We start from the raw sequence: 24,091 nt of genomic DNA on the forward strand, positions 1-24,091 counted from the left end.
TTTGTCCTCGTGTGATTTCATCCTGGTGCATCTTTGAATTTAAAACGATAACACATTTAGAGACAATTTTTAAAGCTTTATCTTTACTTTTCAGAATTAAAACAAAGTAGCTTAATTTAGAATGTCAGATTTGAAATGTTTATATTAGCAAAAAGAACACTTATACCTTGTTGCTTAAAACTCAACATTCAGAAAACTAAGATCATGGCATCTGGTCCCATCACTTCTTGACAGTCTTTATTTTCTTGGGCTCCAAAATCACTGCAGATGGTGACTGCACCCATGAAATTAAAAGACACTTGCTCCTTGGAAGAAAAGCTATGACAAACCTAGACAGCATATTAAAAAGGAGAGACATTACTTTGCCAATAAAGGTCCATCTGGTCAAAGCTATAGTTTTTTCAGTAGTCATGTATGGATGTGAGAGTTGGACCATAAAGAGCTGAGCACTGAAGAACTGATGCTTTTAAACTGTGGTGTTGGAGAAGACTCTTGAGAGTCCCTTGGACTGCAAGAGATCCAACCAGCCCATCCTAAAGGAAATCAGTCCTAAATATTCATTGGAAGGACTGATGCTGAAGCTGAAGCTCCAATACTTTGGCCACCTGATGTGAAGAACTGACTCATTGGAAAAGACCCTGATGCTGGGAAAGACTGAAGGTGGGAGGAGAAGAAGACGACACAGTGAGACAGTTGGATGGCATCACTGACTCAAACATGAGTTTGAGCAAGTGTCAGGAGTTGGTGATGGACAGGAAAGCCTGGCATGCTGCAGTCCGTCAGGTCACAAAGAGTCAGACACAACTGAGCGACTGAACTGATCAGTATTGACTGTTTCTTTGCTGTCACATCTTTAAATTTTTGTTCTTCAGTGTTCTGTTCCTGGCCTTCTCTCTCTCGGAGGACCTGTACATTTCTGTGACTTCATCTACTACACTTGGAATGGTAATTCCTAAACACTAGAGTAATTGGCACTCAGTAGACCGTTGTTCGGAGAAGGCAATGGCACTCCACTCTGGTACTCTTGCCTGGAAAATCCCATGGATGGAGGAGCCTGGTAGGCTTCAGTCCATGGGGTCGCTAAGAGTCGGAAATGACTGAGCGACTTAACCTTCACTTTTCACTTTCGTGCATTGGAGAAGGAAATGGCAACCCACTCCAGTGTTCTTGCCTGGAGAATCCCAAGGACAGAGGAGCCTGGTGGGCTGCCATCTATGGGGTTGCACAGAGTCGGACACGACTGGGGTGACTTAGCAGACAGTTGTTATTCTTTAGTCGCTTGGTTGTGTCTGACTCTTTGTGGCCCCATGAACTGCAGCACGCCAGGCTTCTCTGTCCTTCACTATCTCCCAGCATAGAAGTTACCTTTATCTGTGTTCCTTGGTCCTTACTCATTCCTCCAGCTTTACTTATTTTTTCTGAACGTCTCCCTTTGTATCTCTACCAGGATGGCCCATAGTCCTTGTGAGCTCAAAATTCACAATAATTAAATCAGTATTTTTTGTTCCAATCCTTTCTCCCTGCCCTTTACAATCTACTCTTCTTCAAGAGTCTCTATTGCACTACACATCTTGTACTACAACCAGGAAACCTTCAGGACATCCTTGACTTCTCATTTGTTTACCTCCTGTCCAAAATAACTTAAATACTGTCCAAAACACATAAGATACTGCCCAAAATACTTAAATCCATTTATAAAAAGGAAACTACAGACCAATTTCTCTTATATATATAGACACGAAAAAATCCATGAGCACCACTTTACACCCATTAGGATGGCAATTTATAAAAAACAAAACACTAAGAGTGGATAAAGATGTGGAGAAACTGGAACCCTTGTGCATTGCTAGAGAAAATAGAAAATGATGCAAGTGCTATACAAAATCATGTGGGGTTGCCTCAAAAATTAAACACAGAATTATCATCAGATCAGATCAGATCAGTCACTCAGTCATGTCCGACTCTTTGCGACCCCATGAATCGCAGCACACCAGGCCTCCCTGTCCATCTCCAACTCCCGGAGTTCACTCAGACTCACGTCCATCGAGTCAGTGATGCCATCCAGCCATCTCATCCTCTGTCGTCCCCTTCTCCTCCTGCCCCCAATCCCTCCCAGCATCAGAGTCTTTTCCAATGAGTCAACTCTTCGCATGAGGTGGCCAAAGTACTGGAGTTTCAGCTTTAGCATCATTCCTTCCAAAGAAATCCCAGGGCTGATCTCCTTCAGAATGGACTGGTTGGATCTCCTTGCAGTCCAAGGGACTCTCAAGAGTCTTCTCCAACACCACAGTTCAAAAGCATCAATTCTTTGGCACTCAGCCTTCTTCACAGTCCAACTCTCACATCCATACATGACCACAGGAAAAACCATAGCCTTTACTAGATAAACCTTTGTTGGCAAAGTAATGTCTCTGCTTTTGAATATGCTATCTAGGTTGGTCAGAACTTTCCTCCCAAGGAGTAAGCGTCTTTTAATTTCATGGCTGCAGTCACCATCTGCAGTGATTTTGGAGCCCAGAAAAATAAAGTCTGACACTGTTTCCACTGTTTCCCCATCTGTTTCCCATGAAGTGATGGGACCGGATGCCATGATCTTCGTTTTCTGAATGTTGAGCTTTAAGCCAACTTTTTCACTCAACAATTCCACTTCTAGGTATAACTCACAGATTGAGAGCAGGGACTTGAACAAATATTTATATACCAATGTTCACAGTAGCATTTTCACATAACCAAAAGGTGGAAACAATCTAAATGTCTACTGACAGATGAATGAATGGATAAACAAAATGCGTATGTACATACAATGAGATATTAATCAGCTTTAAAATAAGGAAATTTTGAGACATCTTATGACATGGATAAATCTTGAAACTGAATGAAATAAGCCAGACACAAATGGGCATATAGTATATGATTCTACTTGTATGCGATACCTAGAGTAATCAAATTCATAGAAACAAATTGTAGATTAGTGGTTACTAGAGCTGGAATGAGGGAGAATCAGAAGTCAGTATTTAATTAGCACAGTGTTTCAGTCTGGAATGATGAAAAGCTCTGGAGATGGACAGAGGTGACTGCTGCACAACAATGTGAATATAATTAATGTAAATGAACACTTACAAATGATTAAAATGTAAGTTTTGTATTATGGATATTTTACTGCAACAGAAAAAAAACCCATCTGAAAAAAGTTTTAAAATGAATATAGGGGTGAAAGATACTATCAGATTCAATGCAGCATTATAAAAAGGATACTACATCAGCCCCACATGGGATTTATCCCAAGAATACAAGGTTGGTTCAACATTCAAAAATCAATAAATATAATTCAACTTACAGACAATTTATATCAATAGAATGTGAAATGGTATTTGATAAAACTCAATAACCTTTCATGATAAGAGCTCTCAACAATCTAGGAGCAGAATGAACTTCCTCAACTTGATGAAAAGGATCTAAGTGAAACCTACAGCTAATATCACACTGGTAAAAAAGAGAGGCTTTCTCCCTAAATCAGGAATAAGAAAAAATATCAATTCTCACCATGTCTAGTCAAAACTGTACTGGATATCTTAGTTATTATAATAAGGTAAGAGAAAGAGAGAAAGAGTATAAAAATTAGGGAGATAAAACTGCATTTATTATATAGCCATATAATTGTGTAGAATTGTGCACATTCCCAAGAAATCTGTATATAAAAAAAAGCTACTAGAATAAGTGAGTTTTCGAAAATCACAAGATATAAGGTCAATATATGTGCGTGCATGTGTGTGCTCAATCAGTCGTGTCTGACTCTGTGACCCCATGGACTGTAGCCTGCCAGGTTCCTTTGTCCATGGAATTTTCCAGACAAGAATGCTGGAATGGGTGGACATTTCCTCTTCCAGGGTATCTTCCTGACCCAGGGATCAAACTTGAATCTCCTACACTGGCAGGTGGATTCTTTACCTGGGAGTCACAAAACTATAAATATAGTGCTATTTACTAACAGTGAAAAATTGGAAGCTAAATTTTTTTTTGTCAGTATCATTTACAATAACATAAAAAAAATGTAAAACTTAGGTATAAATCTAACAGATTACATGCAAGACTTGTTCACTGAAAATTATAAAACAGTGCTGAGACAAAGTAAAGAATACTTCAATTAACAGAGAAAGAAACCATGTCCATGGACTGGAAAACTCAATATTGCTCAGATGTAATTTCTCATACTGATCACTATCTTCAATGCAATCCTAATAAAAAAAAATCTCAAGATTATTTTCCCCCAGAAATGACAAGTGTATTCCATTGATTTAGCCAAAAAGTTTGTTACAGCTTTTCTGTAATATATGGAAAAACCTGAATGAATTTTTTGGCCAACCTAATCAAATACATTGGAAAAAGCAAAGACCTTAGATAGCCAAAACCATTTTGAAGAAAAAGAATAAAGTTGAAAGGGTAGCACTACCTAATTTCAAAGCTGCAAAAAATGTCCAGGAAATTTCCATTCACTTTTCACCCAGTCCTACCCAAATCTTGAACAACTGTAGTACACAATCAAAACCAGCAAAATGACATTGGAATAACCCACAAATTCAGATTTTTACCAGTTTTACAAGTGTGTATGGATGTCTGGTTCTACAGTAGCTCCGTGCGTAAATGGAGACCAAACGCCTGCAAAGTGGGCAGACAAAACAGCAAAGAAATACACGGGGTAATCGTGGGGAAAGAAGCATTTAACAATCTATGTAACCCTCATCATAACTCTATCCAGGTGATCCAACAAGTTCATAGACGAGATTATCAGCGACAGGCTCCGCGGCTACGTCGTTGAGAGCGCACAGCCAATGTCCGCCCCGGGGACGCCAGCGCCACCGCACGGTCCGCTCCGGGTCTCTGAGAGTTCTGGCCCAACGCCCCGAACGTACCATTCGCGCCTCCCTTTCTCCTTCGCGGTTCTTCAATGGCTCGCACCGTGCAGGGCTCGCCGGGCTCCGTCTGTTTCGGTCAGATGGCCCAGAAGGAGGTCCCTGCGTGGTCTGGGCCTCGCCAGGCCCCCGACCGGGCCGAAGCAACTCGAAGGGGCTCGGAGCAGCGACGGGCATCTGGGCTCCCCGAGGCCCCTTCTGCACCCCGAGCCTGCGTCCCCGCCGCCCCCCGGGGGGCCCGGCTCCGCCCCGCCCGCCCACGCAGACCCGCCGGCGGCCCGCGGCCGGAAGCCAAGGGGCCTCGCGCTGCAAATGCCTGCGTGGCGGCGCGACCCTGAGCGGTTGGGCCGGCCGTCGGGTCTTACCAGTCGGCGCGAGCAGGTGAGGCCCGGCGGCTACGGCGGCGGCGTTGCGGCGTGGGCGCCAGGCCGGGTATCCTTCCCTGTCCGTGTGTCGGGCGAGCCCGCGTCTGCTGGGCTCTCCTCCTAGCAGCCCCGGGGTTTCGCTGGCCGGGCCGGGCTGCGCGGCGGAGATGTGTTCGACGCCCGGGCTGCCGACGCCGGGGGCCTCGCTGGTGCTGCGGGTGTCCTTCGTGGACGTGCAGCCCGAGGTGATTCCCGTGCAGCTGTGGGGACTGCTGGGAGAGCGGCGGGACGAGTACGTGCGGCTGAGCAGGGAGATCCAGGAAGCGGCGGCGGCTGCGCGCGGCCCTTGGATGCTGGGCGGTGCCTCGGCCTTCCCTGGCGAGTTGTGCCTGGTGCAGGTGGGGAGGCTGTGGCACCGCGGCCGCGTGGTCAGCAGGCAGGCGCAGGAGAGCCGCGTCTTCCTGCTGGACGAGGGCTGCACCATCGCGGCCGGGGCGGGCTCGCTGGCTCCCGGGCGCAGCGAGTTCTTCCACCTGCCGTCGGAGGTGCTGGGCTGCGTGCTGGCCGGCCTGGTGCCGGCGGGCGGCGGCGGCGCGGGCGGGGGAGAGCCCCAGCACTGGGCGCCCAGGGCCGTGGACTTCCTTAGCCACTTGCAGGGCAAGGAAGTGCACGGGCGCGTCCTGGACGTGCTGCTGCTCCACCGCCTGGTCCTCCTGGAGGTGCCCGAGCTGTCCCAGCAGATGCAGGAGCTCGGCCTGGCCCGGCAGGTGCCCGACAGTGTCTTCCGCTCCCTGCTAAAGCGCTACCTCTCGGCCTCCACGCCTGTCGTGGTCCCGCGAGTTCCCCCTAAGCAGGAGCAGCCTGGCCTGGATTACTTCTACCCTCAGCTGCAGCTGGGCGTGACGGAGCCCATGGTGGTTACCCAGGTGTGCCATCCCCACCGCATTCACTGCCAGCTCCGCAGCCTCTCTCAGGAGATCCACCGCCTCTCCGAGAGCATGGCTCAGGTATACCGGGGTTCCCCGGGGACTGGGGACGAGCACTCTACTAGTGCCCCCTGGGAGGAGAGAGAGGAGAGCCCAGACAAGCCGGGCTCTCCTTGCGCATCCTGCGGGTTGGATGGACTTTGGTACAGGGCGCTCTTGCTTGAGACTTTCCGGCCCCAGCGCTGTGCCCAGGTGCTTCACGTCGACTATGGAAGGAAGGAGTTAGTGAGTTGTAGTAGCCTCCGCTACTTGCTGCCTGAATATTTTCGGATGCCCGTGGTGACCTACCCTTGCGCACTGTACGGACTCTGGGATGGTGGGAGAGGTTGGTCTCGGTCACAGGTCGGTGACCTGAAGGCACTGATTCTGGGCCAGGCAGTGAACGCAAAGATTGAATTTTATTGTTCCTTCGAGCATGTGTATTACGTCACCTTATATGGCGAAGATGGGATTAATCTTAACTGTGTGTTCGGAGTACAGTCCTGTTGCTTGGCTGACCAGTTCCTTCAGAGCCAGGGCAGAGAAGAAGAGGAAGAGGAGGAAGAACCGGAAACAGCTTTTCAGTGTCAATCTTCTGCGGAAGAAATGGATGAAGAGATTTCACTCCCCACCTTACCATCTATCAAGTTAAAGATGAACACCTTCTATGATGCCCAGGTGGAGTTTGTGAAAAATCCTTCTGAGTTTTGGATTAGGTTGAGGAAACACAATGGCACCTTCAGCAAACTGATGAAGAAAATGTGCAGTTTCTATGCCTCCGCCAGTAAGCTGGATGGTGTCATCTTGAAACCTGAAGCCGATGATCTTTGCTGTGTCAAATGGAAAGAAAATGGCTATTTCCGGGCTATGGTCACCCGATTAGAGGACCAGAATGTGGATGTGTTCTTAGTTGATCGGGGCAATTCGGAAAACGTGGACCGGTATGACGTGAGGATGCTACTCCCTCAGTTCAGGCGGCTACCAATATTGGCCCTGCAGTGCACCCTGGCTGATATTTGGCCTTTGGAAGAAAACTGGAGCCAAGAGGCAATTTCCTTTTTTAAAAAGACTGTGCTCCACAAAGAGTTAGTTATCCATGTCCTTGATAAGCAGGATAATCAGTATATTATTGAGATTCTTGATGAATCAAGAACGGGGGAGGAAAACATTAGTAAGGTGATGGCTCAAGCTGGATTTGCCAAGTACCAGGAATTTGAAACACAGAACAGTCTTTCCGTAAGTGTCCACTCTCCAGGGCATGTTTCAAACCATTTTACCATAGACGGTAACAGAATATCTTCTGCCAAGAAGGAAGAACAAAAAGCCATGAGAGATGGTAAAACTACAGCTGTTCCAGAAGTAGTGACTGACACAACAGTTACGACAAACGTTTCAGCTGGACTTGTGCAGGACAATGAGAAAAGAGTGTCTGTTTATTCTCCTCTGGTACAGAATTTCTTGGGAATTGAGCCAGGCTCTTCTTGTAAAGGAGAGCTACAAGTTGGAACTACAGTGGAAGTCAGCGTATCTTGCGTTGAAAATCCCGGCTATTTTTGGTGTCAGCTGACCAGGAACACACAAAGATTTAAAGCACTCATGTGTAGTATTCAGGACTATTGCAACAACACAGCTCCTCCCCACCAGGGAACTACTCCTGCTTGTTTGGCAAAACGAACAGCAGATGGAAAATGGTCCAGAGCTCTAATTACCGGGGCACAATCTTCAGAGTATGTCAACATCATATTTGTAGATTATGGGGACAAAGAAATGGTATCTGTGAAGAATATTTATTCAATTACTGAAGAGTTTCTGATGGCTAAGGTTCAGGCTTTTAGGTGCAGCCTTTATAATTTAATTCAGCCAATGGGACAAAATCCTTTTCTTTGGGATGAAAAGGCAATCCAAGCTTTTATTGAATTTATAGATAATGCACAGGAAAACAGTCTTGAATTAAAGTGCACAATATTTGCTCTGGCTTCCATTCATGATGAACTGTTTAATGTGGTGGATCTGCTAACACCTTTCCAGAGTGTGTGCCATTTTTTGGTACAAAAGAGACTTGCGAGACCAGTAAAATTTCAGAAACCTCTAGAGTTCTCTGTTAAGCTCCATTCTTACTTCTATTCTACACATGACATGAAAATTGGAAGTGAAGAATCAGTGTACATAACACATGTTGATGACCCTTGGGCATTTTATTGCCAACTGGGAAGAAATGCAAGTATTTTAGAACAGCTGTCCCATCATATTACACAATTAAGTCAAGTTTTGCTGCATTTAAGAACATCTCACTTGGTCCCCGGCACATTGTGCCTTGCCAAGTATACTGACGGGAACTGGTGTAGAGGGGTAATCATAGAAAAAGAACCAAATAAAGTATTCTTTGTTGATTTTGGGAACATTTGTGTGGTAACAAGTGATGATCTGTGCCCAGTGCCTAGCGATGCACATGATGTCTTACTTTGGCCCATGCAAGCCATTAAATGTTCGTTATCTGATATTCCTGATCATATACCGGAAGAAGTTACAGCGTGGTTTCGGGAGACTGTTTTAGATAAGTCATTGAAGGCTCTGGTTGTAGCAAAAGATCCAGATGGAAGACTGATTATTGAACTATACAATGATAGCATTCAAATTAATGCTAATATTAACGAGAAGTTAGGGCTCCGGGGTTACAAAGGTGGGACAAGGAGAAAAAAAAGCAAAGCACTCCTCTCTACAACTGAAACTCTTGAAGTGAAAAAGGAAGATGTGAAGTTGTCACCTACAGAGTATTTAAGTAAATCAGAGAACAAACCAGATGGTAAGGCACTCTTAGGAGAATCATACAAACCTAAGATCAGCTCAGCATGTAGGGAACTCAAATTTTTACAGAGTTCAACAAAGACAAACTTAGTCACTCTGCACCAGGACTCTGTGGGAAATAAAAATAATCAAGTGTCTCCATTAACAACAGACAAGAAATTAGAAAGTTCAGCAGAGCCCTCTTTGAAAGCCACAAAACTAGAAGCCTCTCTTTCAGAGAGAAAACTAAGAGATTCATGTGACAAAGGTTTGCCTCTAAAAATTTCTGAGTTCCCTAAGAAGGCCATAATGCCTGGATTTAAAACAACTGTGTATGTTTCTCATATAAATGACCTTTCAGACTTTTATGTTCAACTAACAGAAGATGAGGCTGAAATTGATCATCTTTCAGAGAGGTTAAATGATACTAGAACAAGGCCTGAATATTATGCAGGTCCACCTTTGCAAAGAGGAGATGTAATATGTGCTGTTTTTCCAGAAGACAACTTATGGTATCGTGCTGTGGTCAAGGAACCACAACTCAATGACCTTCTCTCTGTGCAGTTTATAGATTATGGCAATGTCTCTGTGGTTCACACAAACAAAATAGGCAAACTTGACCGTGTTAACGTGCTGTTACCAGGACTGTGCATTCCCTGTTCCTTAAAGGGATGTGGGGTTCCTGGGATTTTAAACCATAAGGAAGTGATGCATTACTTTTCCCAAAGGACAAATGAGACTCAAATAAGATGCGAATTTGTTCAGTTTCAAGACAAATGGGAAGTTACTCTTGCTGATGAACATGGGATCATAGCCGAAGATATGGTGAGCCGATATACATTCAGTGAAAAATCTCAACTAGGATTTTCTACGCAAATAGTTCAAGGGGCCTGTTCCACATTGGTCAGCAAAACAGACGTAGATACTTCTATGTTTCTTAACTGGTATAATCCAAAGATGAAGACTATAAGAGCTTATGCCACAGTGATCGACGGACCTGAATATTTTTGGTGTCAGTTTGCGGATACCAAGAAACTTCAGCATTTAGAAGTGGAAGTACAGACTGTGGGAGAGCAGGTGACAGATCGGAGAAGTCGTATCCACTGCCCTCGTATTGGAGATCCTTGCATAGTGAGATACAGAGAAGATGGGCATTATTATAGGGCCCTTGTCACCAGTATTTGTGAAGATTATCTTGTGTCCATCAGGCTTGTGGACTTTGGAAACATTGTAGACTCCGTGGACCCGAAAGCACTCTGGAACATCCCTTCTGAGCTTTTGGCTGTGCCCATGCAAGCCTTTCCATGTTGCCTCTCAGGATTTACTATTTCACAGGGCGCATGCCCTCGTGAGGGATGTGACTACTTTTACGAAATAGTCACAGAAGATGTGTTGGAGATAACAATATTAGACATCAAAAGGGACGTTGGTGATATCCCTTTAGCCATCGTTGACTTGAAAAGCAAAGGTGAAAGCATTAGTGAGAAAATGAAGAAATATTCTAAGATTGATATGCGTAGCAGTGATCTGAGGTATGAAAAAAATGATGCAGAAGTAAAGGGAGCTCTCGGGGTCCCCAGTCCCGATGTTGGACTTAAGAAATCAAGCAGTAAAACTGGACGAGAGAGAATACTCCATGTTGAATCCCAGACAGCTGAGCTCTTGGAAAGACTCAACAAAGACTTAAACATCCTTGAAACACAACCAGGTAAATTCTATGACCCCAAAACTGATAACATTTTTGAAGCTTTTGAAAACCCAGGCAAAAATAAGATTGGCACTGAGTTGCTGGAAGAAAAAGTCAAGGGCCTATTGGGTGACAAAACAAAGTTTGATGATAAGTACCCAATGCCAGGATTTAACACATTCTTACCACATGCCACCGAGGCAAAGGAGGTCCTGGAACTGAATTCTCTCGAGGTACCACTTTCTCCTGACGATGAGTCCAAAGAATTCCTGGAGCTGGAATCCATTGAGTTGCAGCATTCCCTGGTCGGGGATGAGGAGAAAGAAGATCTGGACCTGGTGCCTCCAACCATGACTCTTCCCCAAGGCTGTGACCCAGAGGTCACCCTGCCACCATTGCCAGGGCAGCTGCCCCTCAACTGTGAAGACGAGAAACAGCCTGAACTAGAACTGCCTACAGCCCAGCTGTGTCTGGAGGACAGAATAAACCCTTTGTCTTTAACAGCTAGTCAGAAAGCCCAAGAAGCCCTGTGCACTGAAGACATGAGAGGATCCAGTTGTGCGGAAAGCTTTGATGAGGAGCGGAGGCTGCGCCTGCGCAGACAGACTTGCGATGCCAAGATGCAGATTGAAATGAGTATCTTTAAAGAAGAATTTACAGAATGTACAAGTAGAGATGCCATGTCATCACTGACCTCTCTGTTTTCTGAAGAAGAATACAAAGATGCAAGGAAACACAATTACACCTTACCAGATCATATCCCAGGTATGTGCAGTTTTTGACCCCCCATTCACTTTTATTTAGCTTAGGGAAAAACAGTTATTTATCTTAAAAAGAAGAGAATAATTCTTACTGAATTAAAAAAATAATTTGAGGGGAGTTGAAAACCTGAAAAGAGAATTAGATTTGGATTTTTATGAAGGGTATTTTAAACATGAAGAAATTAAGGGATGAAATTAATGTGAAATAATACTTTATATGCTGTGTAAAATGCTGAATTATTTTTGCTTTTAAAAATAGAATGCTTAAAATCTATGTCTCTAAAAAGTAGTCCCATTTCAAATGTAAACAAATCATCTCTAGATCAAGACATTACGTTTTTTGGTCAGTTTTTAAAAATATGTAGTGCTCCTTTGCCAAGCTTATTGTAGGCATGAATTTACATTGGGGATCATTTTAGCAGAGTTTTAAAACAACTGGTTTTCTTCGTACATATACTTTGCTGTTCATTTTGAAACACTTAAAACAATAGAGTTAGGGAGCCTATATTAATCAAGAAAGTTAACAGCCACAAGTAAATATTGGAGAACACTTATTACCATTACCTTTTTTATACATTTTTTATAAATTATTTTTGCTGCTCTTTTCTTGCCTACGTAATAAGATTTGAAAGTTACACAAAATGGCTTATCTTTTAGGTTTTTTAAAAAAATCAATGTTAGACTTTTAAATGTCAATTTTATTTACTCGATTGTTGCATAATTACAATATTATTACACTGTACGAAATAGAGAAAACAGTAGACTAAGGAGAATGAAAATCATCATAATTCCACCACCAAGAAATGGCCACTGTGAGTGCTGTGATGGTGCGTATACTTCCTTCATCTGTGTCTCACCCTTTCCCTGTGTCCACATACACACAGTTTTAAAAACTAAATAGAGATCATGTTGTTTAGGGAGACAGAACACGTTGTACTGTGCCATGATACCAATGATATGGGAGTAGTAAATGCATCGTAGGGAAATGCTTTGCTTGCATGTCTAACATTAAGAAATTAAGAGACATGCTTTGACTCTTGCTGTATTCAATCTGGCAGCTCAACCAGAGAACACGTACACTCTGAAAGGATTTACTGTTGGATCCAAATGTGTTGTGTGGTCAAGTCTCAGAAACACGTGGTCTAAATGTGAGATTTTGGAAATAGCTGAAGAGGGCACAAAGGTATGTAAAGTTGCAGTGAAGTACTTTGTCTCAAAATATACTTGCAGATTGTTAAGGAAATTTTACCAAACTTTACCAGATTAGAAAATCCCATTGAACAGATTAGTTACCTGCTCATTCTCCCTGATAATTGATCCAATGCAAAAACCATTTTAAAAGTTTATATTTAAGCATTCAGGGCTCTTTCGTCTCCCTGGAATCCTATCAGTCACTGAGTTCCATACTTTCCACTTATCTCAGTTAAAACTGTTTTTATTAATGCCACTATTTTGGTTAAGTTTCTCATTTCACAACTGTTGGTGTTAGTTACTTAGTCTTGTCCAATTCTTTGCAATCCCATGTAGCCTGCCAGGCTCTTCTGTCCATGGAATTCTCCAGACAAGAAACTGGAGTGGATAGCCATTCCCTTCTCCAGGGGATCTTCCCAACTCAAGGATCAAACCCGGGTCTCCTGCACTGCAGGCAGAGTCTTAACCGTCTGAGCTACCAGGGAACCAACCCCGACTAGCTTCCTCTAATAACCTTCTATTGGTTTACCTCTTGTCTTCCATCCGTTGCTTCTCCACATTGCCAGTGTGGTGTTTGTCAAATGAGAATCTGATTCTATTATTCCCTTGTGTAAAATCTCCTTGAAACCTTCAGTAAATGGTGTTTCTCCTGTGGTTTGAAAAACCACCTGTGTCAGAATCCTTTGCCACATTTCCTAAATATTGATCCCTGGACTTTTCCCTCACTGGCTGGCTGATGAAGAATTTCTAGGGGGAAGGATTAGCAATGTGCAGACTTATACCATGAGAATTTGAGAACATCCATCTTTGATGTCTAGGCATAGATACTCAATATGTTTTTTGGGACTGATGTACCATTGAGTTGAAATGCAATGTTAAAGTTTAACAAAATCATTGTGACTGCCTTTTAAAGTATTTCATTTGATAAAGGACACTGTGTAACTAACATAAATCAGTGACAGTGTTTGGAATTACCAGTTTTTATTACTCTTTCTCTCTTGCAGGTTTTGGACCTTTCAAACGGCATAGAGGAGGTAGTAAACCCTGAGAATGTCTGGAATGGTATACCCAAATTGGATAGGAGTCCATCTGAGGTATGAGTATATTTAAGCAGTAATTTAGTAAGGCTGTTGTTCATTTTGAAAGGTAACCTTGTTACTGAAAGGTGCAGGTCCCGTGGCTCACCGCTTAGAAACCATTAAAGAGGCCAGGTTAGTGGAAAGGAAAGTTTGCTTTATTTCAGATGCTGGCATCTGGGTTGGGATGAGGGCAGGGCGGACGTCTGTCCAAAGGCTCCCTCCACTGTCAGTAGGCAAGAGCTTTTATAGACAGAAGGAGGGCACTACCTGTAGAAACAACACAGTCATCTCTGGCAGTCATCCTGAAACTGGTCATCAGTGGTCTGACCAGAGTCATCTTGGTTGTTTTAGGTACAGTTGATCTTCAGTTCCAGGGCCAGTTTGTTTCCATTTCTTTGAGGCCAATTATGTCAGGTTATGTCATGGCTAAAGTCTGATCATCATGTAGTTAATTTCTCTATCTGGTATTTTAATATCTGCAAGACAGCTCACAGGATATGGCTCAGCATATTATCTATAGCCCTTGAGAAGGTCCTTGACTATGCTTAATGACTACATTGTTATTATTTGGTCTCCTTTGACTATTTTCCCTTGTTTCTGAATTTTCTCACTTTTCTGATTAAATTGATTTTCAGACAAAAGGCAGGCTGAGGACACAGTGGGGCATGGACCATAGAGTCCTGCTCTGTTTCAACTTGAACTGTTTTCTAAGCATTTGTGTTTAGGAATAATGGAAGAAAAAACACTTGTAATAACAGCAATGGAAAACAGCAACAACACAATCAATGCTTCTGGATTTTATGCCCTGTATCTTTTGGGAAAACTATTTATTAATGTTTTCCTCCTTGATTTTCATTTTGGGATTAAAAAAAGGAAATTGTTTGTTGTTTCTGACCTTGATAAAATACATTTGATGCAGAAAATCTGAGAAAATGGTAAAGTTAAAAAGGAGAAAGTAGCAATCACCTATAATACATCCATCCAAAGACAGATTAATCAGTTTGATTTTAATAATTTTTGTTTATATGGGATATAAACATATCAGCAATATATTTTGAACATGGTTGATTTCATCGTACATACACACATAAATTGTGTTTTTCAGTTAAGATTATATGATAGGTGATTTCCCGGGCTATGTCTAGATACTTGAGTTTATCCTGTTTGGAGTTTGTTGAACTTCTTGCTTCAAAATCTGTATTGGATAGTTCCAATACTAGTCATGTCAGGGTTTGCATCTACTTAATCAGATACAGACATTCAAGTGATCTTTGTTAAATAATCTCTTGGAATTTCTTTGGAGATTTTTTAGTTTATATGGTGATTCAGTTTGTTGGATGTTCCTGGTTAATGCATGGTCTTTTTCATAAGAGGCACACTGGTTCTTAGAATTGAGGCATCAGTTCAGTTCAGTTTAGTCGCTCAGTTGTGTCCGACTCTTTGCAACCCCATGAACTGCAGCACGCCAGGCCTCCCTGTCCATCATCAGCTCCCGGAGTTCACCCAAACCCATGTCCATCGAGTCGGTGATGCCATCCAACCATCTCATCCTCTGTCGTCCCCTTCTCCTCCTGCCCTCAATCTTTCCCAGCATCAGGGTCTTTTCAAATGAGTCAGCTCTTCGCATCAGGTGGCCAAAGTATTGGAGTTTCAGCTTCAGCATCAGTCCTTCCAATGAACACCCAGGACTGATCTCCTTTAGGATGGACTGGTTGGATCTCCTTGCAGTCCAAGGGACTCTCAATATTGAGGCATGTGGAGAATGAAATCAGCTCTTGATGACTTTAGTGTTATGTGAAAGTATGCACCAATGAAAGAGAACAAAGAACTATTTGCCAACATCATCCTGCTGCTGCTGCTAAGTTGCTTCAGTCATATCCAACTCTGTGCGACCCCATAGATGGCAGCCCACCAGGCTCTGCTGTCCTTGGGATTCTCCAGGCAAGAACACTGGAGTGGGTTGCCATTTCCTTCTCCAGTGCATGAAAGTGAAAAGTGAAACTGAAGTTGCTTGGTCGTGTCCGACTCTTAGCTACCCATGGACTGCAGCCCACCAGGGTCCTCCATCCATGGGATTTTCCAGGCAAGAGTACTGGAGTGGGTTGCCATTGCCTTCTCCGAACATCATCCTAGTAAAATATAAAATATGCCAATTTCATAATCTTTAGGAGAAACTTTGTATGATAATAGATATAGTGTGAGGACTAAAATATTTTTTTAAAAATCATATCTGTAGGAATAATTCCCTGTAGTAATTAGAATACACATCTTTTCCCTCTCCCCATTTTTACAGGACATGAATTTTGTCATGGTAGCACCCACATAAATAATCTTCTTGGGCACTCCCTGGTGGTTCAGAGGTTAGGACTCCATGTGTCCACTGCAGGGGACATGGGTTCAGTCTTTGGTCAGGGAACTAAGATGCTGTAAGCCACAACACAGTCCCCCCTACACCGCGCCCCCCCTCCCCATTTTTTTTCTTATTTATACATTTCTTCCTCAACCTGAGGTTTTTCTCTTTTTGTTTCAGAAAAGAGGCCTGGAGATGATACAGATTTAACTGTGGATCTGTAAGTGTGGTCAGTCAGTTCAAAGCTGCTCTGAAATAAGTGCCATCTCAACCAGACCAACAAAAATATTTGAGAAAATTGAGAGCGTGTAAATACAAGATACTGTCATTTTTGAAAACTTTGTGTTGAAAACAAAACAGATCTCAGACTCCCTGTGTGGTGTATTTATAGTGCTGTTTCTGTATATATTGAGTTGAGATGTTTCCTCTCCGTTTAAATGTGTCATCTTTCTAATCAGTTGGGAGGATTTATTTGGCTAAACAGTTTGCTAACACATTACTCACATTGCAAAAAAAGGAATATTTTGGTTTCTTCTGAATAATAGTTTAAGATAGAAAATTATAGGTTTCTGACAAGCATAATATATGATGCTGCTTGGGGGGGATGGCTTTGTTAGCAGTAACTCCTTCAAAATTTTTGTTTTGTTTCTGAAGCTTTGCTGTTCTAGTTTTGACTAATACTCTGTTTGAATTTAGAAGTATACTAATATGACACAAAATTTGAATAAAGTTTGTCCTTAAAAGTATAATTTCATTTCATTAAAAAGAAAACATCTGGGACTTCCTTGGCAGTTCAGTGGTTACGACTCTGAGTTTCCACTGCAGGGGGCAGGGGTTCAATTCCTGAGGACCTAAGGTACAAAGAAGGAAAAAAAAGAGGAAGTCTGTGGTCATGGAACAAACCACAATTCTACAACTGGGGATACATAGTAATAGTAAATGGTAGCTTTCCTGTTAGTCCCTCATTGTCCTTCCAATGCACTTTTTTTCATGTAATCCTGGATTCTGAGGTGCATATTAATATTACCCATATTTTATAGGTGAGAAAGTTGAAGCTTTTCAGAGAAGATAAATAATTTGCCTGTCAAAGAGCTAGCAAATCTCAGAGGCTTGAGCAAACCTAGACCCATCTAACTTCAAAGCCCATGCTTTTAAAACAAGGCTTTGCATAGGTGGCAGCACACAAACAGACCCTAACATTAGGAAATCGATCTTACCTGTACGCGGCTTACTAGATATGTGACCTGGGCAGGTTATTATATTATTGTTCAGCCTTGATCTTCCTTAGCTGTAAAATGGGGATAATAAAACTTTTCTTGCAGTGTTTTTAAGATAAGAAATAACTTAATGTGCCATGGGAAATAGATGGGGAAACAATGTCAGACTTTATTTTTGGGGGCTCCAAAATCACTGCAGATGGTGACTGCAGCCAGGAAATTAGAAGACGCTTACTCCTTGGAAGGAAAGTTATGACCAACCTAGGTAGCATATTCAAAAGCAGAGACATTACTTTGCCAACAAAGGTTCGTCTAGTCAAGGCTATGGCTTTTCCTGTGGTCAAGTATGGATGTGAGAGTTGGACTGTGAAGAGGGCTGAGTGCCTTAGAATTGATGCTTTTGAACTGTGGTGTTGGAGAAGACTCTTGAGAGTCCCTTGGACTGCAAGGAGATCGAACCAGTCCATTCCAAAAGAGATCAGCCCTGGGATTTCTTTGGAAGGAATGATGCTAAAGCTGAAACTCCAGTACTTTGGCCACCTCATGTGAAGAGTTGACTCATTGGAAAAGACTCTGATGCTGGGAGGGATTGGGGGCAGGAGGAGAAGGGGACGACAGAGGATGAGATGGCTGGATGGCATCACCGACTCGATGGACGTGAGTCTGAGTGAACTCCGGGAGTTGGTGATGGACAGGGAGGCCTGGCGTGCTGCGATTCATGGGGTCGCAAAGAGTCGGACACGACTGAGCGACTGGACTGAACTGAATGTGCCAGAAAAGGAGTAGGCATTTGATAAATATTTCCTTCTTTTCCCTTAAAGAGGCTCAGTATGCACTATGGTAGGTTATATTTTTTAAACTTCATTGGATCCTTTCGCATCAGCATGTGCCACAAACAGGATTTTAAAGAGGTGCTATTGAATGGAACATCAGGTCTATTGAAATGGTTGTCCATTTCTAAAAACATGTATATGAAACGTTATGAGAACTCTACAGCCTGATGAGAAGAGTGAGAATTAAAAACCTTAAAAGTTGGGTAAAATTTCAATAAGTAAAAAAGGAGAGGATTTTACATTAAGCGTAATTGAAGTAGATGAATATATTGCTTGTTCCTAGGATAATGAACAGACAAATTTGGCTCATTCATGTAGGAGTTGTAGTTGTGAATTAATTCCTGGGAGCAAAGGTCAGAGAAGATGTGTGAAGGCCAGATTATAGAAAGCCATCAGTTTCATGATAAAAAATTTTAACTCTTCATTTAAAAATATTTACTTTGAACAGTTATAGGAGAAATTATATTTCTCAAAATGAGTGATTTTGCACATTAAAACATTAAGGTAGGCCTGAGTGCCAAATCAGAAAATGCAGTTACTTATTAACAAGGCAAAAGGAATAGGCATAGAATAGTTAACCAGGCTTGCTTACTAAGTACTGATTATCCTTGTTCTCACCGGCTTTCGTGAAAGTCCATTATGCAGCATTCATAGGAACAAGACCATTCTTAGACCCAAATATACTTGACTGGTGAGTGGCAGAAGTGTTTACACTGCTTGGGAAACAAAACACATTTTCCATGACTCCCAGAGGCGGAAGTGTGCAAATCTTTCAGTGATCTTTTTACCTCCATTTATTGTGTTTTTCTCCTTTTATTACTCCATATAAAATAAAAAAGATCCATTAAATAACACTTATGGAACATGAAGCAGTGAAAATTATGGCCTTTTCTTTTTAAGTTAGCAAAACTGGAATTTCTTCAAAGTTGAATCTTGATCTTTTTTTTTTTTTCACTTTTCCTGTTTTCCTGTTTTTAATCAATTATTATTGGAGTACAGTGCTGTGTTAATTTCTACTGGACAGCAAAACGTATCAGCCATACACACACCTATATTCTCTCCCTTTATATCCTTCACAGCCTATGGGTGAATCAGTAACTTTATGTGTGATGGCTGGAATCGAGGGCCACTCATTTGCACCTTTCTTTAGTAAACAGTATCTCTGAGGTAAACAAAGTGAATGCAAGCAAATTACCAGCTTTCTTTAATCTGCTGCCTTTGTTTCGTCACCAGTGTCCATCCCTGTGTGGTCATCTTATTGAAATTGCGCTCTAGCACTCATTCCACAGTTAAAGCAATGGCTTTATTATCCACTTGGTCTACTTTTTCTTACTGTGATCCGGAGTTAAATGGAACCACTGCCAAATCCTACATAGCAGACCATAATGCTAAAACTCAATTCTGTAGCCTATAACAGAAAAAAAAAGAGGCAAGAAAATGTTTTTATTATATTTTTAGGAGTGTTAGGTCACTGTAACACATTTCCAGTGGCCTTGTGCCAGTTTTATTATATGTGCCTGTTGAACTAATGTAAAATCAGTTTTTTTACTGTGAAAAAGGATCACCTTAGTAAAATTAAAATTTAGGCTGCTATGATTTTCATATGTAGCTGTCTTTTTCTAAATTTAAAGGGAAAAAAATAATACAAGCTTCAGTCACTACTGTGCTATAGCCTACATTTTTTAATATGAGCTATTTGAGAAAATACATTTAAATCATACACACACACACTTTTAGACAAGTTCGTAAACAAAACTTTTTAAAAAGCTCTTTTAATCTAAATTTGGTCTCTCTATTCCTGTGGAGTTCTGCAGAGTGGCTTGGTGGTTGGTTGTGTTAATGTTGGTCCCTGGAATAAGATTGTGATCTTCGCCTTCAACTAAAGAATCCCACTGATCAAAATCTTTCTGAAGTCCTGTAAGATAGAAACGTCATAAACATATTCAACTTTTGAGAGCACTAAACAGCTCAGTGCCTCTAGGGGGCATCCTAGCCTCACAAACCACACACACCACGTCAGGATTAAGGCGTGGACAAGCCCTCTGTGAGAACGAGATAGCTGCAACATCTGAATGCGAGGATTGAGGCCCCGTGCTGTCTGAGCATGGAAATCCCTGCCCGCTACCTCGCCGCCCCCCCCCCCCCCCCCGACCCCGTCCCCGCCCCCGCTTCACTGAAATACTGTTAGCTCTAACAGGCAGGCTTGCTTCCTATGACACAGTACGCAAAACAGCAAATTGTTTTCCAACTGATTGACTGCAGTGTTACGTTGTAAACCAACTGGGAACCGTTAAAATAGGACTTACGCTAAGGTAGGGCTTCCCAGGTGCCTCAGTGGTAAAAAAAAAAAAACAAAACCCGCCTGCTAATGCAAGAGACCCAAGTTTGGTCTTCTGGGTTGGGAAGATCCCCTGGAGGAGGGCATGGCAACCCACTCCAGTATTCTTACCTGGAGAATGCCATGGACAGAGGGGCCTGGCAGGCTGCACAGGGTCACAAAAAGTCAGACATGACTGAGCCACATGCACATGAATTAGGATAGATAGTTTTGTCCTGAGAATCATCTGGTCTATGTCGGGAAAGAAGATGCCGTATCTTACCTAAATGTTTTTGTAAGAACGCTAAGGAAGCTTTGTTGCTAAGGCTGATGGCTACATTGGAATCGATGTCTCCTTTCAGTGTGAATAGGTAGCCAATTATTTTGCTAGTGGCAAAAGTGAAGTCAACAAAATTCTGATGGACCGAACCCCTGAAAGAGAAAGGAGTTATCCGCAAATCACTTTGTTAGACAATATTATTTTTGTAGTTAAGGTGCAGGAAAGATGCTGGCCAAAAACCAAGGAAACAAAACTTGTAAATCTGATCTCCCTATATGTACTCAAGGGTCACAAGACTGTTCATTTAGGGGTATGAGAGGTGGTTCTAGTGGTAAAGAACCCGCCTGCCAATGCAGGAGACAGACGGGGGTTTGGTCCCTGGGTCTGGAAGATCCCCTGGAGGAGGGCTTGGTAACCCACTCCAGTATTCTTGCCTGGAGAATCCCATGGGGAGAGGAGCCTGGTGGGCTACAGTCCATGAGGTTGCAAAGAGTCAGACATGACTCAGCGACTTAGTATGCACACACGAGTATGTAAGCATCCTTCCCTCCAGACAAATAAGACAAAGATTCCTGTCTTGCTTGGCATCTTGGTTTTAGAACAGTTGATTTCTGCTTTGTAGGTCACTTCTGATTTGAGTAGATGGAATGCTTTTTATGTTGACGGTCTTTAAACCCAGAGCCAGAATCCTGCCCCCTTACCACCACACTTAACTGGATCTCTATTTGCTGTTGAGCAAAACACTTTGTATTTCAGCTTTGGATTAAGTAGATTAAAAGACAAGCAAAAATTTGACTTGTATTATTTAAACTGCAAAACACTTCATAAATATTGCTAATCGATGAACTTGAGGCTCAGCTGGTAAAGAATCTGCCTGCAATGCGGGAGACCTGGGTTCAATCCCTGGGCTGGGAAGATCCCCTAGAGAAGGAAAGGATACCCTCTCCAGTATTCCAGCCTGGAGAATTCCATGGACTGCATAGTCCGTGGGGTTGCAAAGAGTCAGACACAACTTAGCGACTTTCAAACATCAAATAGAACAGCCACTTTTAATGCATAGTTTTTACCATCTCTGGGCATTTGACATTTGATTTTCTTGCATTTTTCCCCCGCTTTATTTCCTTGACATCACATCTTTTCCTCCTCTGCCTGAACTATTCTGTTCTTCACTGGTTCATCCCCTAAATCCTCAAGATTCTATTTTCAGACCAATTCTTTTCTCACTTTGCAGTCTCAGCTCCTCCATAGATTTCACTGATAATACGTTGAATACAAATTCTGTACTTTTCCAATTTGTGACCAGACACATATATCTAAAGGTTAAAACACACCCGTTCCAGGGACTCCCCTGGTGGTCCAGTGGTTAAGGCACCCTGCTTCCAATGCAAGGGGCGTGAGTTTGATCTGGGAACTAAGATCCCGCATGTTATGTGGTGCAGCCAAGAAAATGTAAAAAACAGAACAAAAAATACCTTTCCAGCCCCACCCAATGTCATTCTTCCTCTTTTCTTTGCTACTTTTAAGCAAACCCCTATTATTTATCTCTACTCAAACTAGAGCCCAGAACTCTGCTCAGTGTTTCCCACATCCCAATCCAAACTTTGAGTCAAAAGTAGGAGGTAAACAGAGTCAGGGCCACGAGACAGCTGAAAGCAGAACCCTGAATGCCACCCGCAGTGGAGAGAGGGCCTGAAGAGAAGGAGCATGTAGAGGAGAAAAGAAGGGAGCCATCTACAGGATGTGAGAAGCGCAAGAGAATGGAGTTGTGGTGCCCAAGGGAGGAGAAATAGGGGTAGTCCACAGGTGGGAGGGATGCAGAGAGAAGGGCTGACACTGCCAATAGCAACGGGGCCATCTGTATCCTTAGTGGGGCCAGCTTCAGCTCACTGCCAAGGTCAGGAAGACAGATTGCAGAAGTCAGAGTAAACAGAAGTCAGGACAGGGAAGCAGAGAAGGGAAAAAACAGAGAGAGTGATAGCCTAATAAGGAAGGTTGAGTATTTTCTACTATTTCTGTTTTAGAATTAAATAGACTTGCATATACCAATAAGCTAAATTGACCTCCTTACCTTAAATATCTGGGTCCTTTCTCACCATCTATCTAAAGTCTTTTGATTCTTTAAGACCCAACTGTACCACCATTTCTTCTAAGCAGCCTTTTATGAGCACCTTACTTGGTGGCTCAAAGACTGTAAAGAATCTGCCTGCAAAGGGCAGATCCAGGTTTGATTCCTGGGTTGAGAAGATCCTCTGGAGAAGGGAACGGCTACCCACTCCAGTATTCTAGCCTGGAGAATTCCATGGACAGAGGAGCCTGGTGATCTACAGTCCTTGCGGTCACAAGAGTCAGACACTATTGAGCAACTAACACTTTCACTTTCACTTAGAAAAGATCCCTCCGTTCTGTCTCCAGAGTGTTTATTGCCTTTACGGTGTGTGTTTACTTCCTGGCGCCTCTTCTCTGCCCTTCTAAGTAAATCAGGTTTCAGACAGAAGTAGAAGCCCAGTTTTTGTAACATCTCACTATGAGTTCAAAACCCTATGGGAATTCTTTTTTATCCATGATATAAGTATATTGTCAACTCTCAAAGGGATCCCATTATAGCTTTGGAAATTAATAAATTCATATACTTACCAAACGAGTAAACACACAGCAGGTCTCAGCAGATCATCTTACTTAAAAAAAAAAAATGTTCTAAGCCAAGCCTAATGATGGAATACTTCCCCCTCAGTTCAGTTCAGTTCAGTCACTCAGTCATGTCCGACTCTTTGTGACCCCATGAATCGCAGCACGCCAGGCCTCCCTGTCCATCACCAACTCCCAGAGTTCACTCAGACTCACGTCCATTGAGTCAGTGATGCCATCCAGCCATCTCATCCTCTGTCGTCCCCTTCTCCTCCTGCCCTCAATCCCTCCCAGCATCAGAGTCTTTTCCAATGAGTCAATTCTTCACATAAGGTGGCCAAAGTACTGGAGTTTCAGCTTTAGCATCATTCCTTCCAAAGAAATCCCAGGGCTGATCTCCTTCAGAATGGACTGGTTGGATCTCCTTGCAGTCCAAGGGACTCTCAAGAGTCTTCTCCAACACCACAGTTCAAAAGCAGCAATTCTTCGGCGCTCAGCCTTCTTCACAGTCCAACTCTCACATCCATACATGACCACAGGAAAAACCATAGCCTTGACTAGATGGACCTTTGTTGGCAAAGTAATGTCTCTGCTTTTGAATACGCTCTCTAGGTTGGTCATAACTTTCCTTCCAAGAAATAAGCGTCTTTTAATTTCCTGGCTGCAGTCACCATCTGCAGTGATTTTGGAGCCCAAAAAGATAAAGTCTGACACTGTTTCTACTGTT

The 24,091-nt window shown here is 42.7% G+C and overlaps 2 protein-coding genes across 6 annotated transcripts in view; one reads left to right on the forward strand and one right to left on the reverse strand.

Annotated features, from left to right (window-relative positions):
* Positions 1 to 5,343: 5,343 nt before the first annotated feature.
* TDRD6 (tudor domain containing 6) lies at positions 5,344 to 16,831 on the forward strand. Its single transcript, XM_027524999.1, has 4 exons — positions 5,344 to 11,476; positions 12,531 to 12,655; positions 13,668 to 13,757; positions 16,273 to 16,831. Exons 1-4 carry the CDS (start codon positions 5,443 to 5,445, stop codon positions 16,300 to 16,302), a joined length of 6,279 nt encoding a protein of 2,092 aa, XP_027380800.1. The 5' UTR covers positions 5,344 to 5,442; the 3' UTR covers positions 16,303 to 16,831.
* A 2,973-nt stretch (positions 16,832 to 19,804) lies between these two features.
* PLA2G7 (phospholipase A2 group VII) overlaps positions 19,805 to 24,091 on the reverse strand; it is a 38,194-nt gene continuing 33,907 nt past the window's right edge. For all 5 annotated transcript variants that reach the window (XM_027524549.1, XM_027524551.1, XM_027524547.1 and 2 more), the window contains 2 exons: positions 20,743 to 20,891; positions 19,805 to 20,057 (listed from right to left, as the gene is read on the reverse strand). In XM_027524549.1, coding sequence (XP_027380350.1) covers positions 19,915 to 20,057; positions 20,743 to 20,891 — 292 coding nt within the window. In that variant the 3' untranslated portion in view covers positions 19,805 to 19,914. The remainder of the gene's footprint in view (positions 20,058 to 20,742; positions 20,892 to 24,091) is intronic.

This window comes from Bos indicus x Bos taurus, chromosome 23 (genome assembly GCF_003369695.1).
Source record: "Bos indicus x Bos taurus breed Angus x Brahman F1 hybrid chromosome 23, Bos_hybrid_MaternalHap_v2.0, whole genome shotgun sequence".
NCBI classification, from domain to species: domain Eukaryota; kingdom Metazoa; phylum Chordata; class Mammalia; order Artiodactyla; family Bovidae; genus Bos; species Bos indicus x Bos taurus.

Excerpts from the sequence above, each read along its gene's own strand:
- TDRD6 (XM_027524999.1), top strand. The coding sequence starts at position 5,443 with ATGTGTTCGACGCCCGGGCTGCCGACGCCGGGGGCCTCGCTGGTGCTG. Across the intron at positions 12,656-13,667 it reads TAGCTGAAGAGGGCACAAAG|GTTTTGGACCTTTCAAACGG; the intron begins GTATGTAAAGTT and ends TCTCTCTTGCAG. Across the intron at positions 13,758-16,272 it reads TGGATAGGAGTCCATCTGAG|AAAAGAGGCCTGGAGATGAT; the intron begins GTATGAGTATAT and ends TTTTTGTTTCAG.